Genomic DNA, 27,777 nt, shown 5'->3' with positions numbered 1-27,777 from the left:
TCACTTCCCTAATCCTCAAAACAAAATAAAAAAAAAATTGTACAATACGCTATTTGCGCGACTGGCCTTACCCAATAGCTACTTGGAAAAGATCAAAAATAGACCTGTGACACTAACTAAGTAACCCCTATAACACAGAACGGGTAACCTCTATAGATTTAACACACACTTCCCTAATCATCAAAACAAAAAAAAAAAAAAAAAAAAAAAAATATACAGCACGCTATTTGCGCGACTGGCCTCACCGAATAGCTACTTGCAAAAGATAAAAAATAGAACTATAACACTAACTAAGTAACCCTTATAACACAAAAGGGTAACCTCTATAGATTTAACAAAGTAGCACCCATATATAAGAGTCAGCCTTGTTTTTTTGAGTTTTTGAGCAAAGCAGTGAATATCATATTTCAGCAGAGCAAAACAGGTGTCGGCAAATTACTAATACTCAATAGAGCAGATTTGAACAGAGCATTGTAAAGCAGATTAGACCACAACAGCTCTAAAAAAACATGGCTTAAGTTACTACATCAAATCAACTTCCCAATTGAAATATTTTTTTTCTTATATTATATATTTAATTTTTTCTAATATAAAATATATTCCGTGCATTTTGCACAAGAACACTCTAGTAATTAAAAATAAATGGGATTTTGCAAAAAACGACCGGCAATATGAGATGTACAAATCAGCTCATTATTAAAACAAGGGGAATTTTTTATTATTCTTTTTTATTTTTATGTTTATTTATTTATTTTTTATTATATTTATGACAACAACCAACTACTTATATTGCTTTACCATAATGGTTTAATCTCATAGTTGGCTTGTTTGCTATGACAAATTGTAATGTTAATACGACTATACGAGTATCAATTAATCATTTTCGCGACAAATATATTGCATGTGGGTTCTGCCCTTGTCCACTTGTTTGAATATTGCAAAGAAAAACTCGCATACGAAGTTATGTCAAATTCAGACAATGAGATTGGTTAAAAAAATAAGTTTATATCAGATTAACACTGAAAAAGTAAACATAACGACAGAGCTTATCCTAATGGAGTTTCGTTATACATAGAGAAATACAGATAAGGGGTAAGAATGTAATTACATGTATATGCATATTCTGAATTAAGAATCGGACCATTGGGTGATTAATACTACAATTGGATGATCAAATACTATCATTGAACATTCAGTGGTACAACATATGTATGTATTGGTACTATATATGCATTCAGTGGTTTAACTACGTCTAGGAATAATATCACTAAATAGACAATGGTATTATATAAACTTTCAGTGGTATACTTAAAAGTAGTTTCACTTACCTATCTCTCTCCTCCTTTCTCTCTCTTTCATATACTTTTTAATATTTTTATATTTATTATGTATTTGCAAATGCGTAACAAAACTGCATTATTACTTCCTCACATAACCAAAGTTGTGACGAATAATTATTCCATTGCAAATAAAAAAAATAAATAAAAAAAAAAAAATTCACCAACAAATAAGTTTGGGGTGCTCTGCCAACTGCCAAGTGGCTATTCTTGAAACTAAATATTTTAGGGGCCAAAAAATTCTATAACATAAAATGTAAGTCTTAAATAGAGCTGTTAAAAATTGACCCAATCCGAGAATTCGACCTGAATCGGTAATGATCCGAACTTGACCTGTACCCGAATAATGGGGTGAAACTAGTGACTCGTAACCCGACCTGAACCAACCTGATGTTAATCGACAACTGATTTGATCCAATACTTTATGACCTGAATCCAAACCCGCACCCGACCCGATAGTAACCGTCAACCGATTTAATCCGACCCGACAACAATCCGAACCCGAACTAGTACCCGACCCTATTAGAACCTGAAAATGTTTATAACCCAACACAACCTATTATTGAAGCGAGTCATAGATGGTTTAATAAAATTTTATATACCTTTTGTTCTTTATTACTTCGTATATAGGTGTAATAAAATCTTGATAATGCTTGAACAAATTATGCAAAGCGTAATTAAATAAATTAACTTGACCACATCGAATTTATTCGAATTGAACTTGAACCAAAACCAAGAATGACCCAACCTTAACTCGAACCCGAATATACCATCTATTATAACCCGACCAAACCCGACTCAATACAACCCGAACCTGAAATTGAACCCGTTATGAATTTGACTCGAATCGGACCCAACCTACACCCGAAAGGATGAACGACCCGGAATAATCTGAACCGAAATTGACCCGACCAGAACCCGATCTGAGGCTAGAATGACCTGACACAACCTGTTCCTGATATGACCCGAGACCTAATTTAACCCAATCCAAACCCGACTTGAATACCTGAATTGACAGCTCAAGTCTTAAACAAGAGTTAAATAAAGAAAGCATACAAACATCACTTGCAAATTTTATTTGAATACATACCCTGGACACAGTCGGAATTAATGAGGAAAGCAAGCGCCATACCTAATACGAGCGAACAGATTTCCTTCGTCGAACCACACTGTTAATCTCCCTACGTAAATACCTATATATATCTTGTCAAGGAAAAAAAAAAAAAAAAACCTATATAGAGACATTTAGAAGTAGTAGATAATACTCAGCGAATACAACAAATTTTACAACCAATATGGTAGGAAAAACCGCATGTTCAATCCCCAAAACAACAATTGAGAGGAGACTGGAATCTAACTATCTATAATTGTGCCTTTATTTTGGATTAACACAAAGAGTGAAGAGTAAATCGGGTGGAAACATCCACAAACAAATTTGATCTAAAAAACACAAGTGTCACAATCTCATTTTTTGGCCAATAAATAAATAATTAAGGCTCGTCATTGTTTCAATAATTTGCAAGTCATTCTTTCTATAATTAAAAACCATCCATAATTGACATTATAAAAAGTCTGAAAAAATTTCTATCAATATATATAGTCACCAAATAAACAAATATTGAGTTGATAAACAAATCTAATATGAGTTTTTTTAATAAAGGGGAAATATTTCGTGAGCAATAATTGGAGCACCAAGTAAAACTGTCCGGTCACAAAGTATTTTCATCCAAATATATTAAAGGAAAAATTGCTGAGAATAATCCCACCTTTTGAGCGTCCGCGATAAATAATCCCACCTTTGGATTTTTTTTTTAATAATACCACCTTTATACCAAATCCGCTTAAAATGGTTCCAACCGATCAAGTAATCTGTTATAACAAGTTACTTGTTACGTGGCGACGCGTGATTGGTCAAAAAAATAAAAATAAAATATAATTTTAAAAAAAGTTAGATATTTTAAAAGAAAAAATTAAAAAAAAAAAATAGAAAAACCACCCACCACCCCACTAGCTACCCAAACCACTACCACCGTCGCCTGAGCTCAATCCCCAGCCCCGCAACTCATCCCCCAACGACAGCGCCGGTGCCGGTGTCGCAACCAACCCCCTCCCTGAAAACCCCTTTCCCGACCCGATCCCAGCCCCCTCCCCTCGAAAACTCCTTTCCCGTCCCAATCCCAGCCCCCTCCTCGTCCCCATCCCTTTTTCGGCCGCTTCGGCCTTCCCTATCCCCCATTCTGACCGCCTTCCTCCCCTGATCTTGATTTACGCCGTCTCATGGGATTGGTTTGGTGGGTTTCGATTTTTCAAAGGGGTATAATCCCACCTTTGGGGTTTTGAGGTTGGCCTGACTGGGGTGGGATCGTAGTCGACGCATTTCGAAGCTGGGTGCCGGTGGTTTCAGGGTGGCGGTGGTTTCAGGACTGGTTGGCTTGGTGATTCCAAGGTTTGGGTTTGGGTGGTGTGTGGGGATGGTGGTGGTTGAAACTTAGGTGGTGGTGGTTGAAACTTAGGTGGTGGTGGTTTTTTTTTAATTTGATTTTACTTTTTTTTGTTATTTTTTTATTGGACAAATCAAATTGTGACACGTGTATATTAAACTTAATAAAAAAAAATTACCTCTTTAACCGATTTCTGGTCACCCAGGATCATTTTGAGCAGATTGGGTATAAAGGTGGGATTATTTATCGCGGACGCTCAAAAGGTGAGATTATTCCCAACAATTTTTCCTATATTAAATGAGGTTGTAGATTTTTCTTAAAAAAAAATAACTAGGTTAATGATGATTTTGTGAGAAACTACATACCTAATTAAACCATGATTTTGAAAAGAAAAAAAAATCTATATTTTTAAGAACTTTTTGTGAGAAAATACCTAATTAAACCATGATTTTGTGAGAAACTACATACCTAATAAAAAATATGTTGTAAGAAACTATCTAAGAAAAGGTAAAATATTGTGAAATACTAACCTAGACCGGATTTGCACAGTTGACCTAATTTTTCAGCATTGACTCACCTTAAAATACCATCGGAACTAGCATCTTGTAGCCCAAAACTACCCCAATAACTCGGATTATCCTAAACCACCTTGAAAATAGTCTTACCACCTTGAAAATGAACCCTCACAATAATTTCAAGGGTATCTAGAGGTGAGTCAACGCCGGAAATTTTGGTCAACGAAGGAAATTACTCTCACTAAGCTACTAGTACTACAAAATAACCCTTATTGTTTTGAGTCCCCTCCATGTTGGCAGGTAAGGAAGGGCCTAGCAAAGCTAAATAATGTTCCTTTTTCGGAGTTATTCTAGTGATTGAGGAAAGGGTCTTTGGTTTTTATGTTGCATTGGTTTTTGGTTTCTTTAATTTGGTGTATGTCATTTGGAAAAGTGGTATAACCCAAGTAAAAATGGGAAATAAAAGTTGGTCAAGGAGGACATCATATGACCGAGCTTCTAGCCAAAACTATGGGTTTCCACCACCTTCTCCAATCTCCATATTCATCCCAGCCAACCTTATACATCTCACCATCCTCCGTACGCTCTTTCTGATGTCGTTTTAATTTTAGTTCTGGTGGGACTTTGATGATAACATTCCTGCTCGGGCATTTGATGAACATTCCTGCTCGGGCATTTGATGAGAGCGTTTGATGAAAACATTCCTGCTCGGGCATTTGATGATGCATTTCTTCTCTTATTTGGCATTGCAACTAATTTTTACAATTATTTGCTTTGTCAATTTCACGCAAATCATAAGAAAAGATTAATCTTCTGTCATCTTTTTTTGGAACAACTTTGTCCTATATGCATCACCAGTCCTAACTCCTAAGAATGTGGATTTTGGTTGTAGTCATCAGCTAATATGTCAAAATCATGTCCTGTCATGCTTTATTCAATCTATCCATTCATATTTACTCATATAATCCTTAATCTTTACATTCAGACATGCAGTGATTGTGGAGAGTTTCTGGATGCTTGCCCAATCTATCCATTCATATTTGCCGTCGTTCTATTGAGACCAGAATAGGGCTGTACTAAAAGACCTTCAGCATCTCTCAAGTATTTTAGGTGGTGTCTTAATTGGTTTTCCCATACAACTAAAGCCATCCGAACTGTCACCGTTATGGAGGAAATCTGTTTATGGGGATTATGTCTGCAATTCGCCCCAAGACCAAATGGGTTATGCTGAAGCGTTGTGTTGCATTGAATTTGTAAGATTTGGGTTTTGGTGGGAAAATCAGCTGTGATTCATTGGCATGGTAATATGGTATTGGAAATATTTTTTGTAAACCTATCTTTGTTTCTCTGTTATTTATGTCAATTTCAGTAGATCAAGGACTTCTTTTTTTCACCTCCATCAACTGAACTCCACAATTTTCTTACTTTATTTTCACCTAAAATGCGTATAAAAAGCATATAGACTTTTTTGGTAGATGAAGTGTGTTTAAATTTAACATGATAATACGAGAACTACATATATGAGGACTCGTTCATTGATTGAAGACCTATATACAATTTAATGGATATTTCTTTCACTAAAAGTGGGATAATTCAAGGACATTTAAGTACGGAGTTTTTAGAACTCAACCTACCACATTCAACATAGAATGCAAATACAAATAATGAGACCACTAGACGTATCATATTGCCTTCTATAATACACTATGATTTGAAAGCAGCTGCTATACCTTTAGAGGATACCTATAATAGGTTAAGTGTCTGTTTGGAGCATGGTGATATTGCTCGTCTTTGATCTGCTTCTGGGACAGAAGTATGTGACAGCAAAGCACCCTGAAGACGCCATCCTGTTGGCTCCTGTAGAAACTTCTGTGATTCTATGTATTCCTGAATCCTACTTATCTTTGAACCAGCATTAGGGTCTCGAGCTCTCAGTTTAGGCACAAACTCCCTTGAAATGGAGTTTAGTACTTTATAAACTGGGACTTGTATTTTCTAGCAGCAGCAGTGTATCGATTAGGTGGGAGAACATTTAAGAACCATGCAAGCCAGGCCCAACCTTCTTCCAAGCCATGCATGTTCTGAACACCTTGAGCAACTGTCTATAAAAAGGGGAAAATACATAATTTAAGTTGTGACTGTAATGTGAGGGAATTGAAAGCAATATCAAGATCTTCTTGGAAAGCAATACAATCATGCAAACCTGAACTAGAGCCCCATATAGTTTCATCAGGGATTCGATCGGATCCAGATAGCAATCTGTTGTCTCTGTCTTCCCATTTTCTTCTTGATAGCCCCAATAAGATTCTTCCGTTTCAAATGCAGCCTATATTGTATACATAAGAGAAAAAGATATCAGTTTTGACATTTCACAGACTTATTGCTGTTAAACCTATTGAAGATGGACAAACAAGTAATAACATCAACAAAACAAAGCCAGTTGGTTGCATGAACCAATAACCTATCTCTTGTGGCTGTCCACATAAATCTTCTTCCTCCATTCGCTTTTATCCAGTACTAACTCATGCAAACCCACATTTAAAAAAAAAGTCATTTATTTTCCTCCAACCAAGTCTTCTTAACATTTGAAATCTCCATTAACATTCCCAGCTTCCTTAATGGCACATTTATCCTCTATTGATTCTTTCTCATCTTATCCTCAATATCTAACTCCAACTTCCCTCCTTACATCAATGCCCAAGTTCTTTCCGCATTTCCATTTCAGCACACATCTTCGTTACAATCATCTTCTTAATATGCTTCTTAAATGCTCAAAATTCTAGCCCGTATAATAGTGTTGATCTTTTTTTTTTTTTTTTTTTTTTTGAGGAATGTAATAGTGCTGATCTAGTTGTTGTCCAATAATATTTAATTTTAACGGCACACACCGATCACTTAGAAACCATTTGTACTTGAATAATGCGTAACTTCTTCACATTTAATGTCACAATATCTTCACTTTGCCTCCTCTCCCAACCAGTGATGTATCAAGGATTTTAAAATTGTGGGTACGAAATTTTTTTAAAATACAATTGAAGGCTGTTCATATTGTAAAATTTAAAATTATAGTCCAAATTGTAAGTAAGAAAATACCTTGAATGCGTAAATACGACGTTTAAGAAGATACTGTTATTAATTTCGATTGATATTTCTAGATAAAGCAAATCATTGTATCACAAATTTAACTCTAAAGATATGTGAACCTTTTATATTTGTAATCTTTCAAAAAGGATGTAATAGGAAAGGATAAATTAAAAACTAAAATAAATTTTTAAAAGGAAAAATTGGTAAAAATAATCTCATCTTTCACCCATTTGCTTTAAATAATCCCATCTTTGGATTATTTTTAAATAATCCGAACTTTGGTGGTCATTCACCTTCTTTGGGATTAATTGACCGGTAACAAGTTTAGTAATTTTTTTAAAAAATTTTCCCCTTGGACTCAGGTCAACACACCATCACCCCTTTTCATGGTTGCCTCCCTTCCCAGCCACCACGTACTCTCACCCCGCCTCCTCTTCCCCTTTTCCCGTCAGCCTTCCCAACGATACTTGTTTGACGTATCCGTGCATCACAGATTACAATCAATCACCAATTAAAACATGATAAAAACCACCCAAAATCCACATGCAAGCTTTGTAAATGTCATTTAGCTAGTTGGGTAAATTAATATATGTGTACCTTGATTCAATCGCACCCGACAAGAAGAAATTGTCATTAACTTTTAATTCTCTTTATTAAAATTAGTATCAATTAAGCAAAAAAATCAAAGAAAAAGGGAGATAAATGTGACCTTGAATTGGGAAAAGGGGAAGGGGGAGGTGGGTGACAGGAAAGGGGAAGAGAGGTGATGAGGGGGTAAAGAGGCAACCATGGGCCATGGCTGCCATGGAAGTGGAGAGAGAAATTGAGAAAAAGCTTCTTAGTGTATAACATTGCATGTGTTAAATTTATAGCATGTTTTCATTCTTTTAACTTCTAGATTTTGGGCCGGATCCACTGGACTCAATGAACCCACCGTAGATCCGCCACTGCTCCCAATACAAAAATGGCACTCCGTGCACTCAGTTTTACTCTTTTGACTAAACTCTTGAGATTCTAGCTTTAGCCTCCCATCTCTAGAATCTTCCATTAAAATGATATCAACAAAACCTAAACACCACGATATTTCTCATCTCTCACGGATTAATTCATCCAAACTTGTAGCAGAGAGTAATAGAACCTTATATCCTTGGTGTAAAACAATCGTTATAGGAAATTTCTCCATCTTCCACAAAGTCATCATTTTTTTTTAATACATCTCCAGACATATCTATCTCTGACAGAGTTACTACCAGCCCTAGGCCAAACAAACGAGATTGTTGGTAGATTTGTGACAGCCAGTGTGAAAGTAAAACTTTGTCAAATCTATAAGTAAGAGACTAGAAAGATCAGCAAAATAAAAGCCTATAAAAGGGGGAGATCATAGGCTAACCAATGCAGACATTGATGCAGCGACTTTTGAAATCAAATGGGAAAAATGCTCCAGTCAATGTAAATGGGGTTCGTTAAACACCGCCCTCAAATCTCCGGGTAACGCCCATAAAATAAAACTAAATTTACAAATTTACCCTCTTATCTAAAAAAAAAAAAACACTACGATCTCCATTCTCCAATCACTTTCACCACCACCTATTTCACTTTACTTGAAAAACTTTCACCAACACCACCACCACCACCGGCCAAGCACCACCATCACCTCCCTTTACTTACAAATCACCACCACTCACACTACAAAACATCCCAAAGTGTAGATCTACCCATCACCATCGTGCGAAAATGTCGAGAAAGGACAAGAGGAAGGCCGTCATGGAGGCTGTCCGTATGTCAAAGATGAAACGCCCAATTTTTCAAAAATTTCTGGGTGAAAATGCCCTAAAACATCGAATCTTCGACGGAGGTTCGAAGTTTCTAGGCATTTCATGTGGAACCGCCCAAAAATTTCGAACCACCATCCAAGATTCGAAATTTCTAGGCGTTTCCTATTGTGTTGTGGGAAAATAATCAGCTTTTTGCCCATCTCTATTCCAATCTTATCTATGTTTTTCTTTCGTATTTAGTTCATGTATTAATATATCTTTGTGAATCTGATTTTGCACTCATTTATTCATTCATTTGAAGCGTTTTGGGGTAAAATGATCTTAGGTATCAATCAAAGAACAATCATGTCAAATTTTGACCAGACAAATGGTTTTTAGGTAAGATTATACGCAAATAACGATCCAATTTTATTGAACGAATTTTTTTTTTTTACACCCAGAATTATTTTGTAATTAGATTGTTATTTTTGTATTAGTATTGTTGTTAATAATAGTATTATTGTTTTTGTTAGTATTGTAATTATTACTTCCTTCGTTTCAATTTACTTGACCTATACTCCTATGGCACGCAATTTAAGAAGTTAATAAAAGAAGACAAATGATATTTTTAATACAAAAAAATAAAACCACCAATAAAAGGGATGAATTAGGGTTTCATGGTATTAATTTTTTTTATTTATCTTATATTAATCTTCTTTAATCTCTTCCTTAAATTGCGTGTCAAAGGGCTATAGGTCAAGTAAATAAAAACGGAGGAAGTATTTATTATAGTTAGTATTATTAATACTATTGGTTTTACGGAGTATAAAATTAGAATTATTTGGTTGATTTTGAAAGTTATGGTACGGTGGTTGACCGGTGGTCGTTGGTGACCACTAAAGAGGATAGTTAAAATATTTGAGGTAAATTTGATTAGTTTTATAACAAGGATAGGAACGTATTTTTAGGTTATAATTGTGGGCGTTACTTGGAGATTCGAGGGCGACGTTTAGCGTTCCACATGTAAATTGGTAAAGATATAAGATGGAATATTGGGTATGCGGAAATTACTACTTAATGTGGTTGAAGTACTATAGAGCTAGGCAAGGAGCTCAGAAGGAAGAAACATAAATAATAACAAAAAGACCGAAGAAAAGACAAAAGAGGCTAGTCCTAGACTAAGTATCAAAACTTAAATTAAGCTCAATGGTTACCTTAAGAGTACATTATATGCTTTGGAACAGTGTAAATACAAGCCTTGTGAAACTCGGCAAGGAGACAATTCATGACAGCTAGGACCTGATTTATTAGATAAACAAATACAAATTCAAGAAAAATTGCGTAATACTAATAAGCATCCTATGAAAAAGGTTTAACCACCCTAATAATCCCCCTGCCATACCCCAATGTCCCAAACCTAATAAGCAACTTCATCCGCTTTGTTAAGTCAACTGTAGGTCTGGCCATGTAATTCTAGTTAAACCAGTTTGAAGGGTTTGTGAAGATTCACCTAGCCCCTCTAAACAATAGCATGGTGATGTCAAAAAGACGTACTCCCTCCGTCCCATAATATAGTTCTTGTTTGTGTTTTTTCACGGTATTTAAGAAATAGGAGGAAAAAGTGGATGAAGTACATTAATAAAAGTGAAAAGTACAATTATAGACAAAAGTTAGAGATTGAAAGTGGAAAAAAGTACAAGACATGTGCAAGGATAATTTAGGAATTATAATGAATAAAGTTAAAAAAGTGAGGGTATAATGGTCTTTACAAACTATCCAAAAATAGAAACAAAAACAACATTTTGGATCTCCAAAATAAGAAAACATGAACTATATTATATGACAGAGGGAGTATAAGTATAACTCAGTTCAAACCGTGTTTATTGAAGGTGATCCAAGATGAGAAAAGGTAATGTTTTTTTTCTCATAACTTAGTTTCCCTTAGGTCTATAAATTTCCAGAGAAGTGATCAGGTTTATTACACAGAAAATCACCGAAGAATATATATAAACATAAGTAGCAGCACCAACCAAGCAGTACCTGTGAACTAACATAGACGATAACATGACCACATGCAAAAGCCAAGCTGTTGAACTTTGGGCTTCTTGTTTCAAAAATAGAGATGAACTGTACATCAACACAAGAAAGTGCATCAGCATATGCACAAGATGATTATGGAGGGAGAGTAAAAGAATTTTCTGATATGCTGGATGTACATGCATAATAAAGCTTACACATCAGAAAACAGAATTTGAACAATGGCCAAAGACTACTTATAGAGCAGGTTTATTTCTATTACAAAATTGTTTTTTCAAAAGGATATCGACAAGTTACACTCAGGATACACCTCTGAATGTTTAGTAATTCACTGTTAGATATCTCTACGAGTTAAAATTCATGAATAGTTATTTAGTAGCTGTGTCTGCCACTTGGTTAACGAGTATCAAAGGCCTATAACATCAATATAAGTTGCTGCAAGGATGAGAAGGCAAACAAACAGATTCAGCTCAATTTTACACTAAACACTTTGTTTGGATAAAAGGAAATGGAAGCAAAAGACGGGAAGAGAAAGGGAGGGGGACAAACTCCCTTGTTTGGGTAAAGGATTACGGGAAGGAAGGGAAAGGAGAGAGAGGGATCCATTTTCCCTCTCTCTTTAATAAGCATAATCCCTCCAATTTTGAAGAGATTTGGAGGGAAAATGGAGCTCACCTCTCCCCACCCTTTCTTTTCCCTTCCCTTCCTCCTCTTTCCCTCCCCTTCCTTTCCTTCCTTATTTGCTATCCAAACAAAGCGTAAACGCTCACTAGGGTATCATAAAACAAATGAATTTAACAGTAAACATGCAGCACATAGTTATGAGCTTAAAATCCAATCTTGTATAGTATTTGTCAGCTTTTTGAGTGACATAATACCCAAAGTGATAGCATATATCGTTCTAAAATTAGACTTTTTCAATCAATGCGATCAATAGACCACACTCAGTATCACAGGCAACAAGGAATTATTTCTGTTAAATAGTTTATGATAGCATAAGGGGTAACCCCAAAAAAAAAAAAAAAAAAATTAAATAAAATAAAATAAAAATAAATAAAAAGATGAGCAAGCTAGGGAGGAACTTTATGGAAGCAATTGTTTTCAAGGATCAAATTCTAGGTAGTAGTGTAGTACCTCTTTCACAAACATCGCCACGACAACAGACTGAGGACAAACTGGGTCGTTGAGAATCTCCACCAGTTTCTTTGCTTTGGATCTGCATAAAGTAAATTTTTAAGAGCATGTCCATACATCAAATCAACACTATGAATGCCAGCAGTTATTAAGCGCAACACTCAATATGATTACACATCATTTAAAACAATACTTTTATATTGGACCCTGCGGTTAATTCAAAAAACATTCATAACAATGGCCAATTCAAGCAAACAGGGTAACTACCAGGATTACAGCACTTCATTATGAATACTGCCATAGTCCATGTAAGTCCCAGGGGATGTCCCCCCTCTAATTAACTGAATGTAGGGAATAAAATAAATATCCATGAGAGTCTGATGAATTGAAAAGAAATGCTATATGACTTTACTATGAAGCTTCATGGTTTATGGACTCTAGACATGAGTAAATTGCATTTTTAAAATGGAAGCAAGCACACTACATTAATAGATCCAAGAGCACAGGTGAAATTAAAGACAAACTTGATGCTATACACAATTAGGCATTTTAGCAAAATTTCAAGGGGAACAAAGTAAGATAGCGGCTAAATGTACACAAACCAGATAAAAGCAAGAACAAACCTTAACGCCAAGTTGGTGTTCATACGTCACCTCAAGGAATGCACCTTCTACCACTCCCATTTTATCCATGACAGAAACTTGCATTTGGTGCATTTTCGCAACGGTGGAATTGTTGGTAATTGCAGACATATTTGCAATCAACTGCAGTCCGATTGGAATAATATTAAATCAAAATCAGTAAGCACGCAACATTCCAAAGTATTCCACCGTCCAGCAGCTAAGCTACTCTTAGATTTCAATATTCAAACAAAAATAGGGAAGTAACAATAGACGATCAATGCATATCATTTAGGATTACCACATGGTTCAAACAATGTCATACGCATACACCTTTCATTTACACTATAGTACAAAAAACCAAAAATTACATCAACCAACAAAATTCGACAAAATTAACACAAAAACTAAGAAAAATAAACAAAATTGCAAACAAAATCAAATTTGTTGCAATAATTTGAATACTTAAAAAAAAAATATCAAAATCAACCTAAAATAGGAAAAAATGTACTTAAAATTCGTCGAAATTAGTAGATTTTTACTTACCTTTGCATTTCGTGACTTATTTTCGAAGGATTGTGTTGTTCTTCGCCAATTTTCGTTTGTATTTGACTTTGAACCAATTTGGCGAAATCTACGTTTTATTTTTGTGAAATTGTTCTATGTAACTTGTTTTACGCAAGATTATGAACAACACCCTTGAAATTATGCAAAAATTTTGAAGAGAATCGTTGATTTCTGGTTCGATTTGGAGCAAATTTAGTATTTTGAGGAGAGAAAATAAGGTGGGTTTTAGGAAAGAGAAAATGAGAGGTTGGTTGGGGCAGGGATTGAAACAAAAGAAAATTAAAGGTGGAATGTTTTGATATTTACAAAAATGCCATTATTGGCTCTCCACTAATCTTAACCATTCATCACAATTACGTAGTATTAGATTTAATCTTATATACTATTCTTATATAGCCAGAAAGTAAAGTATTGCATAGAACGGACTCACGTGAATCCAATCATACAAATAGAAAAAAAAAATCTGTCAAAAATTAGATAATAATGGTCAGATATTAGATTATAAATATCAGATATTAGATTATAAGTGTCAGAAATTAGATAATAATTGTCATATATTAGATTTCTTTTGTTTGATAACAAATTATATTGGTCAGGTATTAGATTTCTTTTGTTTGATACGTTATATTGGCCAGGTATTAGATTTCTTTTGTTTGATAATATGTTCGTATGTTCTGGTATTAGATTTATTTTGTTTGATAATAGATTATATTGGTCAGGTATTGGATTCTTTTTATTTAATAATAGGTGATATTAGTCAGGTATTAGATTTCTTTTGTTTGATAATATTCTAAGTTTTTAGATAAATTCTGATAAATTTTTTTATTTACAGCGATTAATTTCACATTGGAAGAAATTGAAATGTGTTGGTTCATTAGCTGGTAAGTTCAAGGTTTGCTTTAGATTGTGCTATTACAGACTTAAAGTGAGTAGTTCTTGTTGTTATATGCATTGTGCTAATGAACTTTGGTTATTGTCTGCTTATAGACAAGGTCGTTTATTGATATCAGATGTGTGTGCTGTTTTATTTTAGGCTATGATGATTTATCCTGTTTTAATGATGTTGAAGATTGAATACCAGAAATAGAGGTGTATGTAACAAAGAGAAAACAAGAGAATAAGAAAAGGCTAGAAGAGAAATAATGGCGGCACCGCCCAAGGTTTGTCGAGGAGGCCGTCGAGAAACACAGCGATATTAAGTGGTACCTTACTTAGGTGGGGGAGGCTCACCGACACCAGGATGGGAGGGGGAGGGTTGCCAGCCGCCGATAGGGGACTAGGTAGTGGCAATGGGTGGGGGATCGTTAAATGTGTGTATTATAAACCGAACTCACGTGAGTCCGTCTTACGCAAAACCTTCTCTACTCAGAAAGGAGGTACTCCTCAAAGTAGTGATTCAAGCGATCTCTACATATTTAATGGGCATGTATAAACTTCCAAGCTTGATTATACATAGCATTCAATCAACTATGGCTTGGTTTTCCCCGGGGGCATAGTGATCAAAAGAGAAAAATCCATTGGAAAGCATGGGATTATATGTGCACTCCAAAATGTCTAGGTGGGATAGGGTTCAAAGACTTGGAGGTTTTTAATGATGCTTTAGGAAAGCAAGCATGGAGGCTTACTCATTTTGAAGACTCTCTTTTAGGAAGAGTTATGAAGGCAAAATATTACCCAAATAGCTCTTTTCAAGATTCTTACCTTGGTGTAGCAGGGAGTTACTCGTGACATAGTATATGGAACGCCAAAGCACTTCGCAAAGAAGGGCTTGCATGGCGTATTGGGAACGGATCGAATGTAAGAATCTGGCAAGACCCTTGGATTGCTGATGTAGAAGGGATGTTTGTCTCGAGTGAGGAATTTGATGACTTGGTTATGGTGAATGATTTGGTGGACATGCAAACAATGGAATGGGATCACAATATCATTGCTGAAAAATTTAATGAAAGAGATCAATGGTGTACATTGTCCATCCCGTTGAGAAAGAGAACTCCAAACGATGTTATCACATGGGCATTCTTGAAGGATGGCTTGTATACCGCAAAGACCTCATATATGCTTGGCAAAAGGTGTAATTTTGATGCCTTTCATATGGCTTGGGTTGAAATAGGAGCGTGGAGGCTTCACCTAAGGTACAACACTTCTTATAGCTTTTATGTACTAATACATTGCCTACCCGAGCTTTGCTTAAAGCAAGGCACTTGCTGGAAAATGCAATTTGTCCTTGGTGCAGGAATGAGAATGAAACGAGTGAACATAGGGATGGCAGTGGGTCGGGTTAAATGGGAGACCCGCCCCATCCCCGCCTTAATGGGGCGGGTATGGAGGGAGGTTTGGCGGGTGATGGGGCGGGGATGGGTATAAAAAGTGTACCCGCCACGAGTGGTGGGGCGGGTATGGATTTTATAATAGACCCGCCCCGCCTCATACTCGCCCCAAGAAGAGTCTAGAATATATGAAAGGCCCAAGCCCAACCGCCCAAATACCTAAACAATAAGAATCTTTAACCTAATTTTTCATTTGATTCATTTCCTCAACAGTCGTTATTTTCATTCTCTCTCTATTCTCCTATCTGAAAGTCAGTACTCATTCATCCATCTTCTTCCTCGCTGTCTCGTCTCAATCACCATTGTTCAATTCATCTTCTTCCCCAAGGTATATATCTTTTAATCACTCTTTAAATTGTTGTGTTTATTTTGGTTTTGTGATTGAATGTGACAATTCTAATTTATTATGGAGCAAACTCATCTTAATCTATTCTATAATCAACTGTACTCAATGTAATTTTAAGTGTCGAATTTATTTCGATGTTGAGTTTTTTTAATTTAAGACGTTAAGATCTGTTGACTGATGATTAGTATGAATATATTAGACAAATTATACTACCTACTAAACCAGTATTTAAATTTTACTCCGTATATATTAGTAGTCAATCTATGCAAAATTTTTGTAGGTGAGTTGAAGAAAGTGCAGCACCATGGTTGGAGGGACTAGAAGATGAAAGTGCAGCACCATGGTTGGAGGGACTAGAAGATGAAAGTGCAGCACTATGCGAAGTGACGGATTGAATTTTCATGCTTGAGATTTTGTAGCTTTGTATATTTTATTAGATTTGGATTTGTGGAATTTTCTCAGTATGAAATTGTTAATTAATAAGTTTGTAATTTTGTGGTGGCATACTTTGTAGTGTTAATATTGTTGTTATTGTTATGTAATTGTCATTACTGTAAAATAACATAGCATTTTGGATTTATGACAACATGTTTGGGGCGGGTATGGGGTGGGTATGGATATCCAAGTGGGTGGTGGGGCAGGGATGGATCCTATATTATACCCAGCGGGTGGGTATTGATGTGGGTATTGTACCCACCACGGGTGGTGGGGCGGGGATGGGTATAAAAATTTTAGGCGGGTATGGGTGTGGAGGTACCATCCTCCGCATTCAACCCGCCCCATTGCCATCCCTAAGTGAACATGCTTTATTTGATTGTATACGAGTTTGTGATTTACGGGAAGAGTGTGGTTGTGCTGAGTTGCTGCAAGACAGGGATGGTACTATGTGTGATTTAATTATGTGATGGAAGGGTTCGAATGCTAAGCTAAAGCAAAAGGTTGTTTACCTTGCGTGGGTGATTTGGTCTAAGCGAAATAAATGGGTCTTTGATGGCAGACAAACTGATAATTCGGTGTTTGTGGTTCGAGTTCACAGACTTGTAGAGGAATTTGATAATAAATACAACCAAATGAGTTATAAGGGTCCTGTTGTTCCGCTTCGGCGTAATAGCTCTGCTTGGGTTGCCCGGCTTGCCCTCCTGCTAATACTTTGAAGATAAATGTGGGTGCTTGCCTTGCCGTGGATGGATGGATGGATGGATTGGATTGGATTGGGGGTTGTGGCTTGTGATCACCATGGAGAAGTGAAGTTTGCATCAGTTAGAAGAGTGTGTGCTCTCTGGCCACCTGAGATTGCGAAAGGGTGAGCTCTCCCGGTCAAACTGGTTAGACATTTTGGATATGATAATGTCATCCTCAAGTCAAATTGCCAAGTTCTAATTAATCAGCTTACAAAAGAAGAAGTTTTCTTTACGGATTTTGATTGTGTGTTGGAAGACACTTTATTTTGGAGTAGTAGTGTTGTGTCTTTTACTTGGTCTCATGTTAAAAGATGGGGTATTTGCTGCCCACCCTCTTGCTAAGTGATAGGCCATCGTTGAGCCTACCAAAGATAAAATCTTATCTTGGTCTCACCGGCTAATAGCAAGGGTAAGAAAGGGTCGTACCCAAGAGAGGCATGGAATCAACCACCGAGATACTACCGTTTAAATAAGCCAAATGAAGTCAAAATTAGGTTGGTTTAAGTAACTTCTTCTAGTTCAAATCAACTAAACGAAGGTGAGATCAACAGTGATTAGAGGATTCTAGGGCTCGGGCTAAACCACTCAACTATATCAGAAATCACAATTAACATGTACAATCAAGGTAAATGAAAGGGGATAAAATAAGGGAAGTCATCTAAAGCACCCAACTACTCTCTCAAGCTAGAGGGATTACTTGAATCATGAATACAACCTACTCTCATGGTTACAAAGCATAAAGCAAGTATTAAAGCATAATCACGATGACAAAAACATTCCCTTGACTTGAAATTCCTATTCTCATGGCATTTCAAGTCAATTAAGCATAAGGGAGCTAACTCAAGTTCATCTCTCGATCCTTCGTTGAGAAAGCTTGGATAAATAGTTCTAGCAATTGCCATATACAAGAACTAGGAAATGAAACCACTTAAACTCAACTAATTAGCACCCAACAATTACCAAATTAGCACATGCAACAAGTAATTAGTTACATTGTAGGTTTACCCAAACCCTAGAAAATTAGACTACTCACAATCCATGGGAGATAAAGCAATTAGAGATTTCAAGTAATTCATGTATAAATTCAACCTAAAGATTGAGCTAAATAACAATCTAAGCATACAAGAATTAAGCAAGTAAATAACAATTAAAGCAAATAAAACGGAACAGAAGAGTAAGAAAAAGTTACTTGAAGCTTCAAACTTTGAATAACAATGGTGGAGCTTGTCTTCTAGCTACAATGATTGAGATTGAAATTTCCAAACTAATAATTAAGATCTAACTAATAATTTGAGAGTTTTGATGTTTCTAAGATTACAAACTAAGAGAAAAGCTCTAAAAACTTAGATGTCATACAAATGAACTAAAGGGGTTATTTATAAGACCCCTAAATAAAAAGGACGGGGAAAACAAGAGTCGGGCTCGTCTGCACGGACGTGCCACCTGGTGCATGGACGTGCAGAGCTAGATAGTCAGGATCAGTAGCTATTATTTTAGCCTGGAAATCTTGCACGGAGGTGCCAAGTATGGCACGGACGTGCTAACTTAAGCACCCCGTGCAGGCCTTGATATGCAGAATCAGTTTGCAATTGATTTGGCCTAAGTGAACTGCACGGACGTGCAAGCTTCTACACGGACGTGCTGGGATTCTTGCACGGACGTGCTCAACTCTGCACGGCCGTGCATGCTCTGAAACTCTTAGGAAGACGATTCTGATCTTGCTGGAACACTCCTGCACGGACGTGCAAGACATGGCACGGCCGTGCAGGGTCTCTTAGGCCCTTTTCTTCGGTTTTGCTCCTTTGCCTTGGCTTCTAACCTCGGTTTATCATCCATATGCTTCAAATGGTCGTTCTTGGACCTGAAAACTCAACAAAAACACTAACAACCCGTGAAGCATAAGATACACAAAAATTGCATCATAATAGAGTAAAAGTGAACCAAAACACCAATTTACAAAGTAAAAAGGTTTAAAATCACCCTAAAATCATATCGAATAACAAGTTATCACTAGGATAGTGCTGTTTGGGGTTGAACAAGTGTGGGTAATCATTGTCCTACAGAAATCGCTCCATATGTGCTCTCGGACTTTTTCTTTCTTAAATAATTAATGCACTAGCTCGATGTTTCCTAAAAAAAATACGGTTTTTATATAGGCGGTGTTCAGTGTTCTTATCGGATCTCTCCCCCATATATCAGATACTCCCTTCGTTTCGTATTAATCACAACACTAGGGTGTTTACAAAGTTTAAGAAAATTTATTGGATGGGACCCAATAGAAGATTTTTAATAATATAAAGTATTGTTAGTAAGAGAGAAAAATAATAATAATAATAATAATAATAATAATAATAATAATAATAATAATAATAATAATAATAATAATAATAATAATAATAATAATAATAATAATAATAATAATAATAAGTGTAAGGGTCTATTCTCTTCGGCTTAATTTCAGTTCAGTTCAGTTCAATTCCAATCAGTTCAGTTCAGTTCAGTTCCAATCAGTTCAGTTTAGTTCTATTCAGTTCCTAATTTCCTTCTCTCATAAACAATTCATTTCAGTTCAGCTCCAATCAATTCGGTTCAGTTCACCTCAACTCACTTTAGTAAATCAGAACAGGCCCTAAGTGGGAAGAAAGAGAAATAATAAAATATTTGTGAAAGTGGGATTAGTGGAAGAGAGAAATTATAAAATAATAGTATCTGGGTCCTTTCCAAATATAGAAGTGTTGCAATTAATATAAAACGAATGTAAAAGGAAAGCATTGCGATTAATACGAAATGGAGGGAGTAACTAATATATAAAGAAACTTTTAGCCAAGCCACGAGAAAGTGACACTTGGCACTTTAATTTCTTGCCAAGTGCCTGCCATGTAGGCGATATATAAGCTTTCATACGACACGTTTGAGGCTCTAACGCTAGATTAGGGATGACAGTGGATCTGAACCCGACCCGAATCCGTGGATCTAGATCAGTTTTTCACGGATCTGGGTCTTCAAAATTTGGACCCGTTGGATCTGGGTCCTGCTAAAAAAAACGGATCTAGATCAGGGTCTGGCCCCTAGACCCGGACCCAGATCCGTTTACCCATTTTTTAATTTTCCTATTAAAAAAAAAACTAAATTGTTTGTTTTTTTATTAAAAATGTTGATAATGTTAGTAGTGATAAAGATTAGCCCTTTCAAGAGATGAATTTTGGATGCTTATATCTGATACATCATCGTTGTTTTATCACTTGCTATTTGTAATATCGTACTTTTTTCGTTGTTTATAATTTTTATTTCAAAATGTAAGTGTATATAAGTTGGTTACTTTGTGTTTTAAGATCATTTGTATAACTTTAATTTAAGTTGAGCTTTATAACCCCAATATAAGTTTGAAATGTATTTTTTAACCCAAACATTACATTTATTGCAAAAAATAAGGCAAAATATATTGGACCCGTTTTAGACCCGGATCCAAACCCGGATAAGTTGGACTCGTCGGATCTGAATCCAGGTCTCCATTTTCCAGACCTGACGGATCCAGGTCGGGTCTGGATCCTAGATACATAAACGGATCTGGATCCGGGTCCATCCGGAATCGGTCTAGATTCGATCCGTTGCCATCCCTACGCTAGATAAGCAAATTTAAGATGGATCTTTTAGGATAAAAAAAAAAAAGTTATTTACAGTTTATTTTCTAATAGGACTTCTAATATTCCATATGAATAAAATAGATTGTAATTTTTTTAAAAAAAAATATTCTATAAATATGTTATTTTTAAATCATAAATTTTATTATAAAAAGTTATACAAAATAAAATTCATTTATGAATTATGATATATTTTAATCAACTAAAACGAGACATCGAAACTTGGCAATAGCATATGTTACTCTTACATAAATCAAGAGTATGCTACATATGGTTTTTATAGAACTTCTTACAACTTTTAGGAGCCAATTTGCAAATATAATTACTGTGTGATCATTAATTCAAGTATCAAATTGAAATAACATAGATATAATTTACTGTACTAATGAAACTATTGCTATTACACCGTTGTTTTTATCTCATACGGCATATAACTCTATAATATATATTGCTCATACATAAATTAGAGGTATGCTACATTTGCCTTTTATAGAATTTTATCGATTTGTATCAAGAATCCATGTTAATATTTGGCATTTGGGACAAAAACTCAATCAACAATCCGGACATCGTTCAGGCACAAAACTATATATGTATATATATATATATATATATATATATATATATATATATATATATATATATATATATATATATATATATATATATATATATATATATATATATATATATATATATATATGTATATGTATATGTATATATAAGGTTATACGTAATATTAGTCACAACTTTTAAACTAAAAAAAAGTTTCAAAAATTATTAACCCCATCAACTACAATTTAGCCGCAAAAATTATAAGAGTGTTGCAAATTAGCAACTACACAACAAGTACAGCAAAGTCAGTTGCAAAATTGCAACTACCCGTCTCTTTTGGTCGCAAAATCTGTCGCTAATTCCCCATTTTTTTATAGTGATATGAACAATAAGAACATCTTTAATTACTTTCGATTTATTTATTTTTTTTTATTTTTTTACTTCTAAAATCTAAAGGTTGCGAGTTGGAATTTAACATGGACCACTTACGAGTGGTCCATGCTCGATTCCATTATATTGGCCAATCAAGCTAGCCTAGTCTTGCACCGGCCAAGTGTAGTAACTTAAAGTAATTTAATTAAGTGTACAATATTTCAGTAAATGAGTTAGTTACCTACATGGCTTAGCTAATGACTATATCGGCTCTTTGTTTTGATGTCTTTGTTTAACATTATTGTCGTAGTACTTAATCAACTTTAACATAAGTATATTGAACTGAAGACCAAAGAGTTAATTAGTACTGATCATTATTCCAAATCAATTAAGTCTAATCCGATCCATAATCAACTCTAAACCACCAAAATTGTAGTATACATCTTATATTCATTCCTTAAAATGTTCGTTGTACTCATGAAGGTACATGCAAAGAAGAGAAAAAGTAGTACATGGAGCTAACCCTAATGTACTAGCCATCCTCTCCGACCTAAGCTATGACAAAGACTTCACCTTTCTTTGGAAACAATCGGTCTCTCTCAGTTTCACCAGGAAGTTAGTTTTCGAGACACATTGGTATGCCTTCTCATATGGGAAAGCATGGAAAAATGGGAACCCAAACCAAGTTTGTAATAGGGTGCGGAACAACATGATGGAATAATCTGGCTTTTTGCTTGATAAAGGATATCCTTTATTTGTAAGTGAGAGGGGAATAAGGGGCATAAATGACAATGACAATAGGTAATTGAATTGTTTACTTGCTTGGGTGGTTGAACATGACTTAGATTATGCATTTTAAACTAATCATCACTTTAATCATCAATGAAACGCTACCAAACAATTTCAATCAACCACAAATTCCCTAACATGATTCTAAGATTTCAAGTCCTTAAACATGCTCCTAAAGTTAAGGTTTAATTTTCGTAATCATGTACATACCTTGAGTAAACAAATTCATAGATCACTTTACCCACTAGAAATCACCTTCTATGAAACCCTCTCCTAAACCAAACAACAAAATCTCAATCAATACATAAGCAATCAAATTCACATCAATACTAACTTACTTTAAGACCTTCAAAATCCAATTGAACAATGCTTTTAAATCTTTCCTTAAATTAAAATTAAAAGCTTATATATAGTTCTTTAAGTTTTCTTTCATAAAAACCTTAAAATACACCTTTATACATGAAATTACAACATATTTAAGCTACTAATAAAACCTGATCAAAATTTAGTTTGTTAAAATCTTTTGGAAATTCGACAATTTATACTTGTAATATCAAAGTAGTAGCCTTACAAAATATGTAGGAACATAGAAAGCTCTTATATTTTTTTATTTTTATTTTTTTTGAAGCAAAAAAGCTCTTATATTTGAGTCGAGCCCAGTTAATCTTTTTTATTGCTATAATATGTTAATCTTCAACAACACATCAGCAATTCATGGAACTCGTTGTTGAGTCAGCAATAGGACTAAACACATAGGACTGAAGTCGTTAACTATGGCGTACTTAACGTTGACGGTGGGTATTAAGTGCAGCTTTAATTGTAGGTAGTTGGTTGTTCATAGCACATTCAAATTATTTGTCTGTTTGACTAATGAAAGCATAGCAAATCTTCACCAAAAATTAATGCCCAACAAGTTTGAGTGAGGAAACATGATACTGATCCAGTGAGATATGTGATATCTGTTGTAGTAAAATAGTTGTACAAGTTAGAGAAGAACATCGATGCAAAAGATATGATCACAAAGCATTTTGAAGCGGGGAGGTAAGTCTTTATATTCACATCGATGCAAAAGATATAATCATAGAGCATTTTGGGCATTTCCTATTTATGTCGATTTCATGTATTTCCCTATGGGTTCTTATTTTGTCGAATTTTGTTGATGATATTGGTAATTTGTTGTCAATATTATTAATATAGAGTCGAAAATATAGGATTTATGGACATCATGAAATCAGATCTGACTATCATATTGTATGAAGGATCGGTTATAACTATGATTTATGTAACTGGGTTAACGAATTAGGTTGGTTAATAGCATTAGCGAACTGTGTAATGAATGATGAGTAGGCAAGTATAAAAAATTAAAAAAAATTTACTATGATTGGAGTCGAATCTGTGTAATGCTAATGTATATATGAAGATCATATAACACATATAAGACTGTTGTGAATGTTTGTATTAATTGTTTGAGTCGAATAGGTTATAGTAAGACTAATAGTTTGACACATATAAGCAGGTGAACTTATTTTCTACAAATTTGTTGGTGTAAGTAATGGAGGGTAGTATGGAGGGATGTGAATCTTTGGATGTTGATAGTATGGAAGGATTGGAGTCATTGGATGTTGATAGTACGAATGTAGCAAGTGAAGCATTTGATGTGGAAGGCATGATAAGTGAAGGTGGGTGTATCGAACAGAACGCAGAGCAGTTTATGTCTCCCATGAACTCAATTGGTACATTAGAGACAGTAGTGGGGAGTAATAATGTTAGTGCAGTGAACATTGTTGAACCTCCTAAGATTGGAATGATATTTAAGAGTTGGCAAGATGTGGAAAGGCGGAGGAAGAGACCGTATTGCAACCACATAGAAGTGTGAATGGTGGGGCAGACCAGCTATGAGAGCGGTGAGGAAAACAAAGAAGAGAGCTAAGGCTATGGATGTATCTGGTTCGGGAGTTAGGGGTGTTGTGTGTGTTGAAGACCTAAGGCAATGTAAGAGAAAGTCAAAAAAATGTCTGTGTCAGGCTAAGGTGTATGCTAGTCAACCATGATGGGGAGTGGGAGATAAAGAAAGTGCAGCTAGAATATTCCCATGACCCAACACCACAGAAAGCAAAGTTAGTGAAAAAGTATAGGATGAAGAAATTTAACTCTAGAGCTAGGAAGAACTTGCTTAACTTTTATGAACAAGGTGTGCCCGTTACACAAATTCATGGGTGCTTTGTTTTTCAAGCGGATGGAAACCTTGAGTATAATGTGAAACACCTACAACATGAGGTATACAAGGCAAGAAGGAAGAAAACGGCTGGGGGTGATTCAGCAGCCATGATGAAATATTTCAAACAAATGGAAGAACGGGGTCGGAATTTATATCATTCGTATAGATTAGACCACAAGGGTAGGTTGAAGGATGTCATATGAGTTGATGGGCGTAGTCGGGCCGCATACGAAGAATTTGGAGATGTTGTCTGTTTTGATGCTACATACCTAACAAATGAGTATGAATTACCATTTGTTAATTTTGTAGGATTAAACCACCATGATCAAACCATACTACTGGGATGTGCATTGGTTGCCCATGTTAATTTTGTAGGATTAAACCACCATGATCAAACCATACTACTAGGATGTGAATTAGTTGCCCATGAGGACATCGATACATTTAGATGGATATTCGAGGAGTGGTTGTCATGTATGAATAACAAGGCTCCAGCAGCAATTCTGACTGACCAAGCCACTGCAATGAGGAAGCCCATAGAGGAGGTAATGCCTTCGACGCAACATCGATGGTGCATATGGCACATTTTGCGGAAAATTCTCGAAAAACTAGGGAAATGTGAAAGGTATGTTATACACACTGTTGAGTAATATTAGGTATTAAAAGTTATGAACCTTAGTGCTAAAAAGATTTAACTTTAATGACTTTTAAATACAAGGATTTCAAAGGGGTGCTTAAGGTTGTTGTCTATGAAAGTTTGAATGTGGAAGAGTTTGAAACCAGGTGGGGTGCGCTTACTAGAGAATATGACTTGAAAAACAATGACTGGCTGTTAAGCCTCTACACTGAAAGGCACGTGTGGGTTCCTGCTTTCATAAGAGACTACTTTTGGGCTAGTATGAAGACAACTTAGCGGGTGGAAAGTATTAACAGTTTCTTCGATGGATTTGTGAATCGGAAGACCAAGCTATTTGAATTCCCTGCCAAGTATGCGATGGCTATGCGAAAGCGAGTTCGTGATGAGACAGCTGCAGATGCAAATTGTGTGAAATATGTACAAAGACTAGTAACTGGTTTCACGGCGGAGAAGTTTTTTCAAGGGTTGTACACAGACTCCAAGTTTCAAGAGGTTCAAACAGAATGTAATCGAATCATGCATTGCTATTCTAAGGAGAATAAAAGGTTAGATGTAAACATAATTGAGTATGAAGTCGAAGACCGAGTATGGATTGTACCAGAAGGGAATAGTGAAGAAGTCCTAACGGATAGAAGAAGGTATCTTATAGCTACTTTCAACAAGGAGACTAATGAGGTGGAATGTGAATGTCGCAAATTCATAACTCATGGGTTAATGTGCAAGCATATGATTCAAATACTTGATAAGAATCATGTTGTCGAAATACCTCAAAAATATATAGTCAACCGATGGCGCAAGGATATTAAGAGGAAACACATCGGAGTTGAGGTGTCTTACCACAACCCAGATGAAAATGAGGTTGTGATAAAATACAATAAGTTGTTGGGTGAGTTTAAAGAGTTATTTGATGATGCTGATTTGGTGAATGATGATGTTGTAGACTTGGTAAGTAATGCTTTGAAGCACATACGAAATGAATTGGAACAATGTAGTCTTAAGAAGGCAGCGGAGAGTGTGTCCATGTCATGTCCGGATCAAGGTAAAGTATCCAGATTGGATGCAAGTGACACTCCGAATACCATGTCCATGCCAAATACTAGAGATGACACCGAAACGGAGCCAGTTGTCATAGTGAAAGATCTTGTTAGAATTAAAAAACCTCGTGGGCGGCTAAATACTGGAGATGACACTGAAACGGAGCAAGTTGTCACAGTGAAAGATCCTGTTAGAATTAAAAAACCTCATGCGCGGCCTAAGGGTTCTAGAAATAAGACACTTGCTGAAATGGGTTACAAGATACAAGGCAAGACAAGGAGGAATGCTTCAGGGGTCAAAGGTGAGAAAGCTAATGTTGGGCGACCTGCTAAAGCAAAGAACAAGGAACAAGTTGGAACACATAAGAAAATTGGAAGATCAACAATGGAAAACCCAGTTGAAGGGATTGCGATTGGATGCAATGACACAACCTATCCACAGGGGTCGTCAACTAGAAATAGGCAAAATGTAATTGAGAAAATTTGTATGTTAAGAGTTTGATTAGAGTACCGTCCTTCCTGTATTATTTACTGACAGTCACTCGTTAATTATAGGTGCGGAAGGTGAAGTTGTTGAATGACCTGGTGCCATTAGTTTAGCTGTTGAAAAACGTAAGATATGATCATTCTTTAGGGCTGACTAAAAGGTGATTAATAATAACAACGGACTAAAAAACTGCAGTTTGACTAACAATCTTCATTTTGTTTTCACAAAGGAAGCGAAAGGCGGAAAATGAGCAGCGTAAGGCCAATCACGAGAAGCAAAGTTCATGTTCTACAAAGTCATCGAATGTATTAGGAACAAAGAAAAGAAGACAGTGACTGTGGATTGGTTATTTGAAAGGGAAATGAAAATGCTAAAGCAAACTCGTACGTAGTGTTTCAAATGAAGTTGTTCCAGTTAAGTGCACATGTTTGAAATAAAATCAAAATCAAGACGCAGTTGCTCTTTATTTAGTTGTAATGAGAATTATCGGTTAAATTTATGCAATGTCGAAAAGCAAGCTTGAAATTTTTTATTTATGTGGTTATTATTACTGATGCAGCTTAACCAAATTCGTAGACAAAAACAAAGATCACTTACGTGACAAATTCATGTGTTAGTTTGGACATGAGTTATAATCGAACCTTGAACCTGTATTAGTTTGGACAGCACATGGATTGAGCCGCTGCATGAAGGTCCATGGT

General features: G+C 35.6%; 1 protein-coding gene across 1 annotated transcript; it reads right to left on the bottom strand.

Moving 5' to 3' along the window:
* Window positions 1–5,883: 5,883 nt before the first annotated feature.
* Window positions 5,884–13,707, bottom strand: LOC145585148 (mRNA export factor GLE1-like). The gene is made up of 6 exons (XM_081641882.1): window positions 13,469–13,707; window positions 12,926–13,066; window positions 12,303–12,384; window positions 11,172–11,258; window positions 6,497–6,619; window positions 5,884–6,395 (listed from the first exon to the last, which is right to left on the bottom strand). The coding sequence occupies exons 2-6, from the start codon at window positions 12,946–12,948 to the stop codon at window positions 6,258–6,260; spliced, it is 453 nt and encodes a 150-aa protein (XP_081498008.1). The 5' UTR covers window positions 12,949–13,066; window positions 13,469–13,707; the 3' UTR covers window positions 5,884–6,257.
* Window positions 13,708–27,777: the final 14,070 nt, after the last annotated feature.

This window comes from Chenopodium album, chromosome 16, assembly GCF_948465745.1.
Source record: "Chenopodium album chromosome 16, dcCheAlbu1.1, whole genome shotgun sequence".
In the NCBI taxonomy this organism is placed as follows: Eukaryota; Viridiplantae; Streptophyta; class Magnoliopsida; order Caryophyllales; family Amaranthaceae; genus Chenopodium; species Chenopodium album.
The sequence above is the reverse complement of the archived record's forward strand: the minus strand, read 5'-3'. Positions and strand labels throughout refer to the sequence as shown.

Coding starts and splice junctions, on each gene's coding strand:
- LOC145585148 (XM_081641882.1), bottom strand. CDS start 12,948: ATGAACACCAACTTGGCGTTAAG. Junction 11,259..12,302: donor TGGCGATGTTTGTGAAAGAG/GTACTACACTAC, acceptor GTTGATGTACAG/TTCATCTCTATTTTTGAAAC. Junction 6,620..11,171: donor TCGTCTATGTTAGTTCACAG/GTACTGCTTGGT, acceptor TATACAATATAG/GCTGCATTTGAAACGGAAGA.